Below are 11,833 nucleotides of genomic sequence, written 5' to 3'. Positions count from 1 at the left end.
AATGTGATATTAACATTTGATAAGAAGTGATCTTAAGGAAGTATTTCCATACAGTCTAAACTATATTGGCATTGATGTTTATTTCTAATTTTCTATTTCCCCTTTTCCCGTTCCCCTTATTTTCCTGGAAAACTAATAAAAAATTAAAACTGATAAATCTATGGTGTGGCTTTTGGCATACTGAGTACATTTCTAGGTCTCCGTACCTCAAAGATTATAACATTGGAAAAGATGCAGAAAAGGACAAGTAAAATGATTAAGTGGATGCATACCTTCCCTATGAAGAAAGGTTAAAGAAGTCTGAGCTTTAGTTTGAAGAAATAATGACTGTGGGGTGACATAACAAAGGCTTACAAAATCATGAATGGCACAGAGAAGGCAGAGAAATAAGTACTTTTTACCCTTTCTCACAATACAAGAACTTGTGGGCACTCAATGAAATTAATAAGCAGTAGGCTTAAAACAGATAAAAGGAAGTAAATTTAAAGAGTAATTAATTGCAAAGAATAGTTAACATGTGGAATTCACTGCCACAGGAACCAGTAGGCAGCTACAAGAATAGATAGCTGCAAGAGGAGACTGGATAAACATATGCAGCAAAGGTCCATCAGTAGGTGTTAGCCACAAGATCTAGATGGAACACTATATCTGGGGCAGTGATGCTCTGTATTGGTGCTTGGGGGGCAACAGTGGGAAGACTTTGTTGGTTAAAGAATCTATCTTGACCCAGGTTGACAGCTCTGTAATGACAGCTGGTGATCTAGCCGGCATGCTAGGTCACAGTGACCTTATCAACAGGCTGGTTTGAGCCGGCTGAAGACAAGAGAAGGAACCTGCTGAGTCAGCATGACGATGCACTGCCAGGATTGGCTGACTGGACTATAAGTAGACTGTGTCTGCAATGCACAGGTCTCTTTCTGAGAATTGACTTGCTGGCGGAGCATTCTGTTCCTGTGATCAATATATTGGACTGCACTAGTGAGCACGTATTGTATATTCTGTAAATACACTACTTTGGCACTAGCTGCAGGTGTCTGGCTGATTTCTTTCCTGGAGCTCTGTGTCGGGCTCATCACATCGCTCCCTCTGCTAGCGTCCGCACCGACAGACTTCTGGAGTTCTGGCTCTGCTGATGGACCTCCTAATGGCACCAGGGTTTTGGCCACCATCTGACACAGAGTGTTGGACAGGATGGGCCATTGGCCTGATCCAACATGACTTCTCTTATGTCCTAATCAAGGGAGACATACACTGCCTTCAGGCTTACAAACAAAAAAAGGAGAGGACACACAAGGGAAGGGGAGGAAACAGAAACAGCAAAGGAAGGAGACCAGTATGACAGTGGCAGAACAAAGGCAGAATTATATCTATCTGGGACCTGGCTGACCTCCTCTCACTTGTGGTTCTTATTGTGGTTGGGGTTCAACCATCCAGATGCCTTCTGGCCATACCAGAGACTAAAGGCTCTTTTTCTTAATTTCTACAGTCCCCAGGCAGACCACAGAGCAAATTAAGTTTTCTGCAGATACTTATTCTTGGATGCACAGCAGAAGGGGTAGGTTGCTCCTCCCCTTGAGACAGTCTTCTTCCTAAAAGGAATGCGCTGCAATCTCCTGTTAGTTTTCTAGATGCCATCCTTCCCCTCACACACATTGCAAAGGGCTCCATGTATGATGCATGCAATAATAGCATTGAAAAAAGTTGAATCAGAAATGCCTGATTCAGAATCAGAAGCACCCTCACTTAAGAGTAACCTAGATGAAACAGCATACTTAAAATTCTCAGATGATACAATACCTTTACTTTGTCAGAACTGGCAACGTTTCTACTGATAGAAATTCTGTTGGGTTTTTTTCTTTTGCTGCTGTGTGGTAAGCAACGATTCAACAGGGACAGTTGTCCCCCTCCCTCTTCCACAGAATAGCCTTTTGTGATATTTCAGTCCATTATGCAGCAGTAAAAGGCACAGATTCTCTATAAGAAAGAGACAGCCCTCTTTCTTTCTTCTATTTATTGAATGTGGCTCTTCAAAGAAGATTCCACAGAATCATAACTTACCAGAACGCACAAGAAACCAGATTTAATTGTGAACATACAAAGCTACCTTCTCATTCAACAGTCTGTCCTGATGAGCAGTGACTCTCCAGGGAGATGCTTTGGGTTGAAGCTGGGATTTTCTGTCTCAAAATCATACACTATCCTCCCTATCTGTCCTATGTGCATGCTGTCATGCAGTGCAAGGAATCCTCCTGCAAATAATTAGACCTGTATTCAGATTTTTATTTATTTTTCCTGCCCTTCCTCCATGGCTCACCTACCCTTCATTTTATCCTCACAACTATGTAGACCCTGTTTTTGCAGTTTTTATAAAGAAGGTTACATTGTGGTACATTCTGGTATCTGTCTGAGCATCCTGTCTATTTCACCCCTACATCTAATTGCCAAACTCCAGGGTTCTCCTTGAGGGCTATAAATATTTCCACATGATGGCGGCTGTATTGTTTATACACAGATGAGAAGGGGGAAAACCCTTGGTGAGCCTGTGCTGCCACTTTGGAATTTTCAGAAAAGGTACTGGGAATCATCACAAAATGGCTACTATGGTCAGTGGGGTAAATTATAAACTGGCTGTCATTAAAGTGTAGCCAGTCACAGAAAGTTGAGAGATTCAAAAAAATGATTCAGGGGTTCTGTTCCAAGGTAAAATTGTGATACCTCCTGAGCTTTTCTGAAACATCTCCTGCATTGCCAACCCAGTAAAAAGTCAGGATTGGCAACATACTGGCAACAGTTAACCTAGAGGATTTCTGGGCTAGACACTATACTATGACACAGTGTTGAAATACAAAAAGTAACTGCAACAAAAGCTCTGAAAATTCTGTACTTTGCAATTTAATCGTAACATATCCCCTCAGTAGGCCTTTAATTTTTGAAGCTGGGAATCTTCTTAACACACGAGAGACATTTTGATGGCATGCAGAATAACTCCCCCAGTTATTAGTAACTCCATTCTTTTCAAAACCCCTTCAGCTAAGCACGACCATAAGTCACTGATGGGGGGGGGACCTTATTGGCAAGAAAATTCCAATAAGTTTTTCAAAGAAAATACTTTCAGCAGCCAAAGCCCAAGGATGTATATGCATCAACATTATTATTGCTTCAATACTTAATAAACTGAGATGTCTGCATTCTGTAGAAAACATATAAATCAGTCATTTAATCAAGCACCCTTTTTTAGCACAACCACAAAACATTGAGATCAGTTTTCACACCAGTTTGGATATAACATCACACAAAAATAAATTCATCCATGAGTCTGTCTGGAATGGAGATTTGGCACCAGTAGGTCTTCTGTATTCCAAAGGTACTGCATTATCTCTGCAAAGCTGTTATATTACCTGTGAGCAAAACAATGGACAAAGTATTACAGTAAAATCATGCACTTAAACAATTTATTAGTTCTAATATGGGGGAGTGATGTTCTTGAAAGAGTACTTGCTGAACATTCAACCCATTATCTTCTAAAAAGATTTTTTTTTTCTGCAGCAGACTGCAAGCTCTGCTTTTCTGCTTTTATTTAAACATTCATATCTAACTCAGTTGGAGCCTGCCACCATATGTGTAAATGACAAAGGATTTGGAGACATGTCCAAGGGGAGTGGCTGTGGCTCAGTGGAAAGTCTCTGCTTTGCATGCAGAAGAACACAGGTTCAGTCTGTCGCAACTCCAGTTAAAAAGGACCAGGCAGTAATTGATATGAAAAATACAGTCTGAGTAGACAATGCTGACCTTGATGGACCACTGGTCTGATTCACTGTAAGGCAGCTTCATGTGTGTTCAAGGATGCCCCCTGCAGTTTGTGCTGGATGTTGGCCTTTTGGGTGTAGCTTCATACCCTAAAATGCCCCAGCTTGCCTCTCCAGCCACCTATGACTGCACTTTGGAAGAAAAGGTAGGCAGAGAGAAGCTTGTCTGCTGGTATCGATCTCCCCTCTGATGAACATCTGGGTTTCCTAGAACAGCCTGAAGGTCAGGGTTCTAGACAGTATAGAAAATTATCTATAGCAACAATTTTGATCTATTAGTGGGAGTCTTGTCATTAACTTCAAAAGGAATAGGATTAGGGTTGCCAATCCCCAGGTGGGGGCAGGGGATCCCCCGGTTTGGAGACCTTCCCCCCGCTTCAGGGTCATCAGAAAGCGGGGGGAGGGGAGGGAAATGTCTGCTGGGAACTCTATTATTCCCTATGGAGATTTATTCCCATAGAAAATCATGGATAATTGATCTGCAGGTATCTAGGGCTCTGGGGGGGCTGTTTTGGGGGGTAGAGGCACCAAATTTTCAGTATAGCATCTAGTGCCTCTCCCCAAAATACCCCCCAAGTTTCAAAAGGATTGGACCAGGGGATCCAATTCTATGAGCCCCCCAAAAAGGTGCCCCTATCCTTCATTATTTCCTATGGAAGGAATTGAAAAGGTGTGCCATCCCTTTAAATGTGATAGCCCGAACTCCCTTTGGAGTTCAATTATGCTTGTCACAGTCTTGATCTTGGCTCCACCCCTAATGTCTCCTGGCTCCACCCACAAAGTCTCCTGGCTCCACCCCCAAAGTCCCCAGATATTTCTTTAATTGGACTTGGCAACCCTAAATTGGATTAAACCATGCATATATAATGTTGCTGGGTAGTTTTCCTTTTTGGGAATCCCACAGTTAAGTAGATGCCCTTATACTTGCTCCATCATAATGGAAAGTCCAACAAACGAAAAAATATGCAAATTATTACTGCCATGCAGCAAATGGTATGAGATCAACAAATGGTATGAGATCTGAGAAATTCAAGAAGAAAACTCCTCTTTATATCTCCTGTGAAGAGTACATACGCCTGAAATACAATAGGGTTGTTTTGCACTCAATAAATTGTCTTTCTACTTGCTACTTAACCATCTATCACTTGCATAAAATGGGTTTATCCCCTTATTTCCTTATGAATTAAAATTAAATTCCAAGAATACATTTCAATATACATTTCAGTACCAAAAATATGGTCCCAAGTTGAGAAAATATCTTTGAAATAACCATTTCAAAGCTTAGCACCTGAAGAAAATGATCTATGTTCTTCCTGTATAAGTAGGGTTACTAGCTCTAGGTTGGAAAATTCCTGGAGATTTGGGGAAGGAGCCGAGGGAAGGGATGGAGAAGTGCAGCCAAGAGGTGATGTCACAGAGTCCACCCTCTGAACCTGCCATTTTCTGTAAGAGATCTGATCCCTATTGTCCAGAAATCAGAAATAATCTCAGGAGAACAAGGAATATTTTAGATATAGAAGTACTATGGGCATAATTCAGAAGTAATAACAAACAACAGTAATTATGAATAAGAAACCAAAACCATAGTGAATGAGATATTCAAAGGAAATCCTTTGACACAAGTACTCCCTCCTCAGTCTCTCCTGTTTTTGCACACGGCTGGATAAGTAAAAGCTTCTGCTTGTGTAGCAAACCAGTTTAGCAATGCATCCAAACAATAAATTATAGTTTGTTGTGTTCACTGCATACCAAGATTATACCAGAACTTGGAATCCTGGTTTGTGGGGAAGTGCACAGATCATACTAAAAAATGATTTACTGCAAAAGCAAAATTATTTCACGACTGAGCTGCATGAAAAGAGAGGAGGGAGGGAGGAGAGTGTCAGCCTGAGCACTGACCCCTGGCTCATGCACATAAAAACAAACCTGGGCCTGTTACACCTGGGTTGTGCTGCAGAGTGAGTCCATCTATGGCAGCAAATATTCATGAGGTTCTTGTTGCCACTAAAATGCGGAGGCATTTGCAGGTACAGTGCAGAACCCACACAGCAGTCCTCCCCCCCTTTCTTAACTCAGCCCCCTGTGGTCTCCAGTCCCTCCCTCCATGTGCACTGGAGGCCATTTTGCATGCTTTAAAAAAATGGAAATCACTATATTTTGTCATAGTGTTATGCTACAGTAATACAGAAATTAGTATGTTTTTTCAAAGCCCTCCAGTAGTGCATGTGGTGGGTGGTGTTGGCCATGGATATAAGAAAAATGGAGTCAGTATGGGCAGACCTTGCAAAAATGCCCACCTTCTTGTCCACATAGTATGCAAACATGTTTTGGCTATACTCTTTCCAAAACTACCATTAAACCAGGTTTGGGAAAGACTTGTAAAACCTGAATGGGATGATTAGGGGATATTATATGAATCCTCCCAAAATATCTGTTCCTATTTAGATACCAGATCAGAGTAAAACTTCTGTGCAGAAGCAACCTATGCAGAATCTTCATGGTGCTATGTCAGTTTTCAAAGGAATCCTCAGAACCTGCCTTGAGCAGCAGTTCTTCACTTTCTCTATTCCTTGTTTAGCTGGATCTGTATTGGTACCTCTCCCTCCACACATGCCTCTTTAAAAATCTCTGCTGTCAGCTGCCTATGAGCGCAGCTCTTTCTCTTTTTCCTTTCTTCTCTTGTTGAGAAAGAGGATGGAGAAGGGGTGGGTGGTAGGTTACATTGAGTTTGTTATTATATTTACTATTCTAAGAGCAGAAACAATTTAGAAACAAGAGAGTTCATTTAGCTCTTATGAATCCCGAAGTATTTCACTATGAGCTTTGCCAGGGGATCTTCTACAGAGATTTCTCAGCTCCCACTTGAGCATCTGAGCAGAATAAACTCTCTTCCTTACACCTCGTTTGTCTTTCCTGCCCCCTAGTGTGGCCATCATTTCCCAGAAAGAATTTACAAATTTAATAACAAAGAATTGAAGAACAAAATTATTTATGTACACAAATGGAGGGAGCATCTTTCTGCCCACAGGTATTCAAGGCATCACACAATAAAACTGCACATCTTATTGGTCAAATACACAGCTGCACCTCTGCATCCAGACAATGACTTGCAGAAGAAGACCATAGCTTTATACCTCACCCTTCTCTCTGAATCAGAGGGTGTTTTCGCACTGACCTTACTCCGGAGCGACGTCCCTCTTCACCGCGCAGCGTCTGCACGGATTTTGCACCAATTGCTCCACAGAACCCGGAAGAGCCACAAAGTCCCGCGGCTTTTGCGTCGCAAATGTAAACTGGTTTTTGGCGGTTTACATTTGCGATGCAAAAGCCGCGGGACTTTGCAGCTCTTCCGGGTTCTGCAGAGCAATTGGTGCGAAATCCGCGCAGACGCTGCGCGGTGAAGAGGGACATCGCTCCAGAGTAAGGTCAGTGCGAAAACGCCCAGAGTGTCAGAGTAGCAAGCACTAGTCGTTTCTGACTCTGGGATGACATCACATCATGACGTTTTCATGGCAGACTTTTTATGAGGTGATTTGCCATTGCCTTCCCCAGCCATCTACATTTTACCCCCAGCAAGCCTACAATCTCCTTTATCTTCTTCCCCCACAACAGACACCCTGTGACGTGGGTGGGGCTGAGAGTTCTCACAGAAGCTGCTCTTTCTAGGACAACTCTACCAGACCTATGGCAGACCCAAGGCCATTCTAGCAGCTGCAAGTAGAGGAGTGGGGAATCAAACCCAGTACTTGCTTTAAGGCTTTAGGGTGAGGCAGAAGCTTTGCAGGTCCAGTTTCCCCTGTTATTATACTACAGGACTAACATTAATCCTATTTGTTTGGAGTGAACTCAGTAGAACTTAATTGCTTGGAACAGCAACATACTTATTCAATAACCCAAGTTTGCCCTCTTACCCACCAAACTCAACTTGGACCTTTAAGATTCTATGCTGAAGTCCCAGAATTCAATCTGATATAATACTTAATCCTGTGCTTTCCAGGGATGAAAGCACCATAACAATCTAAAAAAAGCATCACTTGAATACTTTAATAATCCATAAAATCACCATCAACTGACTCTGAACCTTAGCTTGACCTTGAAGCATAAACATTCAAGAAATATGGCTGCCTAGAATATTTTTGTAACAGTTTCTCTTACAGGCATGTACTCAGATGTTTGTATCCTTCTTGGGCCTTTTTTTATTGTTACCTTCCTTTTTAATACCTTCCCTTACATTAAAAAAAAGGCTGTTAAAGCTGCATACCTTGCATATGACAGCTCTGAAGAGTATCTTTGTCCTAGTGAGTCACACAGTGGGGAAGACCTCAAAGAGACAGACCTTCTTTCAAGGACATCATCAATCTCAGAACTGGTGGCTCCCTGCAAAATACTTGTCCTGTTAGCTTGCTTGTTCATCGTCATCAGCACTGAAAAATGTGCTTAACTAAAAACAAATGCATCCAGTGTTCTAGGCTAATTAAAACAGCTTATCGCTACATGTTCAAGAAGAGCTGATGTATGATACTTCCTCTGTCCTTCGCAGCTTTGTCGGTCACAGCACACTTCTATTAAGGTTCATTAGAAGAATATCATTTTAGAGGGACAACAGCAAGTAGTGTCAGTTGGGTTAAGTCACATAGATCTGTGTCTCCTAGAATGTTCGAGTGAGTGAAAGAGGTTCTGATTCAAACAAAGCACAAAACTGACATTATAGAGGCAAACATAAAATTATCACAGGAATTTATGAGCAGAAAAAGGGTTCTTCAGGAGAGTTTAAGAGTTAGAAACAAAAAGCAAGCAGTGCACTCAGAAGCAAGGAAGAATTGCTTTCATGCAGTAAAAACCATCAGGTCCACAGTTTCTTAAAAGGGGCTATTCTCTTCACAATATATTGTCACATTATTTAAAAAAGTAAAGGTAGCCCCCTGTGCAAGCACCAGTCATTTCCGACTCTGGGTTGACATTGCATCACAACCTTTTCATGGCAGACCATTATTGCCTGTACTGAAATAACTTTTACTTATTTTTAATCAAGGAAATGGTACTTTAACATCTTTTTAATCTTTCTTATCAAAATTTTCCTCTAGCTGCTTTCTTTTCCACATGGTAAAAGATACAGTGAGGGATAAAAGCAGATGGAAATAACCTGAAAGAAAAGGATAGAACAGCTTGAAAGAAAAGGATAAAAGCATCTCCCCCGCCCCATGCTATGACCAAATTCACAGCCTCTGTGATTACTTTTTTGGGGTGAGGGGAATATGCTGTCAAGAATTCTAGACCTTATCCTGTATTCAAAATCTTCTCTTTACTCTGCAGGTTACCTGCTAAGGGAGGCAAGATACATCAGGGGCCAGTGGGAAGTAAGTGTAAGAAAGGTAGCTGCTAAAACTTAAGCAGCAACAGCAGCAATTCTTCTGAAAGTACATCATACTCACAAGGAACAGTCTTTGCTTGGCCCCCTCTGAGGTTAAAAGATTCCTCACTCTCTCATTAATCTCCTCCCAGGTGGGACTGGGGCTGGAGTACAACCTGGAAAATGTTAGACAATTGGCACTTTCACACATACTAAATGTGCTTTCAATGCATTTGACAACTAGATTTTGCTGCGTAAAATAGTAAAGTCCACTTGCAAACAGTTACTGAAGTGGATTGAAACGGCATTATTTAGCATGTGCGAAAGCGCCCAATGAGTCAAGACATGTTTTTAATTACCTTACAGATAGTCCCATAACCAGAGCTTTTTTGGTAGAAAGAGCCCAGCAGGAACTCAATTGCATATTAGGCCACACCCCCTGACATCACCATTGTTTCAACAAGAACGCATTTGCATATTAGGCCACACCCCCATCACCAAGCCATCCAGAACTGCTAAAAAAAAAGCTCTGCCCATAACATGACTCAAGTAATGTCAAGCACAGAAAAGAGTCTAGTAGCATCTTAAAGACTAACAAAATTTTTGTTTGGTTATGAGCTTTCACTTCTTCAGATATCAACATACCTAATAGTGTCAAGCACAGTTATTTAATCAGGTGTTGTAAACCTTTGCATTATAGGCAGAAAGGCAGAAACTGGTTTAAACCTCAATTATCAAATGAACATGAGATACATGGTAAGAACTGTGCTGAATGAAGGCCTTGTGTTACACTCAGATTCTGTTTATATTCTCAAAAAGACATACAGAAATACAAATGAACAGGCCAGGATCCAAACAGCATCGTGAATCTACCCAAGACCTACACACTACACATTCTCTCTTCCAGGGCTTTTTTGTAGCAAGAATCCTTTGCATATTAGACCACACCCCCTTGATGTAGCCAATCCTCCAAGAGCTTACAGGGCTTTTATAACAGAGCCTACTGTAAGCTCTTAGAGGATTGGCTACATCAGAGGGGTTTGGCCTAATATGAAAAGGAGTTCCTGCTACAAAAAAGGCCCCACTCTCTTCTATTTAGTAGATTCTTGTCTCCTCCTAAGGGTCTCATGACTAGGGATAGGCAAGGACTGGTCCACAGACCTAATTTCATCACAGACCAGGGGCGAATTCATTATCTGTTTACCTGGTCTGGGCATTCACAGTTTAGATGGACTGCCTGTGGTCTGCATTTTTTTTAGGCAGTCAGTTTGGTCCGTGGGAGGAATCCACGGGCCAGAAATGCTGGCATGCAGGGAACCATTTAAAACCGTGCTGCCCCTGCCTCTTGAAGTCTTTAAATGCCTCCTGAACTCACTTGTGTAATACAACAGTGGCATGACCCAGAAAGAGGCTCAGAAAACATTTAAATGCCTCCTGAGCTCATGTGTCACACTGCAGTGGCTGCGTGACCTGGTAGTGGGCTCAGAAGGCATTTAAATGCATCATGAGCCCACTTCTAGGTTGCACAGCTACTGCAGTGTGACACAGGTGGGTTCAGGAGGTATTTAAATGCCTCCTGAGCCTGCTTCTGAGTCACACCACATCATGGACCTCATAAACCACAAACTGGTTCATATACCAGGAAAGCCCATGGAAGTTCATGGTTAGTGAAATCATGAACTATGAACCTCCATGGAGCTCCATTCTTCCAGTCCATGCCCATCGCTACTCATTACCTTCTGAAGTGAACTCAGGGAGAGAGAAGGTGTTTGTGACTGCTATAGTAAAGAAGGTTCATGAGCTCAAGCACTCCCTTTTCTGCAGGAGTCTCATGTTTCTTTCTTTCCCCTGAAGCTTCTGGTCAAGAGCAATCCTTCATGTTTCACAAGAAGTAACAGAAGGGAGAGGAAATCTGTAGTGTTAGAACAATCCTGGCAGAAGCTCAGAGTCACAGAAAAAAAACTTCATTTCTAAATATTCAGACCCTACCTGCATTTGCTTGCCATTTGGCTGAGGCAAAATGAGCAACTTCAATATTTTCCTCTCCAAAATGCCAGAATGATGCCATTTTTTGTGAGACTGGATGATTCAAATCCTGTACACTATGTTAACTGTGGTGTGGATAAAGTGGCTGCTTATAAGAATCCTTCAGCAACAGCTCCTTGAAAGCCAGAAAGGTAATAGCCAAAAAGCTGTTTCATCCTCTGCCCTCTATGCTGTACAGTGTAGGACCAGGAGAAAACAACAAAATTACTCTTCCTGCAACAATGGACAACAAATGGCACCATTCTGCTCAAAAGGTCAACTTTTGCCAAAGTGCTGACCATGCATCTCAAACTGCCTCTTCTGCAAGACAATGACAAAGGGATTCAAATGTATGGAATTCTTTCTGATCTGTTGGGCTATTTATATCACAAGGTTAGAATTGTTTATGGGACCTGCCTAGATCTCAGCTCATCTGTGTAGTTATTTTTCTTAATCTCCCTCGATCAGCATCATTGCATTGCATCCAGTCAGCACAGGACAGAAGGAACAAGAGGAATTGTGGCTAGGAAGGAACTCTCAAAATTAGCAGTTCTCCACAGAGTCCCATCAAGCCTCACATAAAGTGATTTATGAGACAAATCTGCATCATCTGCAGAGTACCTGGCCCTCATATGTATGTATGCTACAGCCA

General features: G+C 41.9%; 1 protein-coding gene across 1 annotated transcript in view; it reads right to left on the bottom strand.

Moving 5' to 3' along the window:
- Positions 1-3,197: 3,197 nt before the first annotated feature.
- The window catches only part of SPATA6L (spermatogenesis associated 6 like), a 43,814-nt gene continuing 35,178 nt past the window's right edge, over positions 3,198-11,833 (bottom strand). Inside the window, exons 11-13 of the mRNA XM_060236402.1 lie at positions 9,239-9,332; positions 8,068-8,183; positions 3,198-3,398 (exon numbers count right to left, since the gene is read on the bottom strand). Of these exons, the coding sequence (XP_060092385.1) occupies positions 3,395-3,398; positions 8,068-8,183; positions 9,239-9,332 (214 nt within the window). The 3' untranslated portion in view covers positions 3,198-3,394. The remainder of the gene's footprint in view (positions 3,399-8,067; positions 8,184-9,238; positions 9,333-11,833) is intronic.

Source organism: Heteronotia binoei, chromosome 4 (genome assembly GCF_032191835.1).
Source record: "Heteronotia binoei isolate CCM8104 ecotype False Entrance Well chromosome 4, APGP_CSIRO_Hbin_v1, whole genome shotgun sequence".
Lineage (NCBI taxonomy): Eukaryota > Metazoa > Chordata > Lepidosauria > Squamata > Gekkonidae > Heteronotia > Heteronotia binoei.
This window is presented reverse-complemented; position numbering and strand designations above follow the sequence as displayed.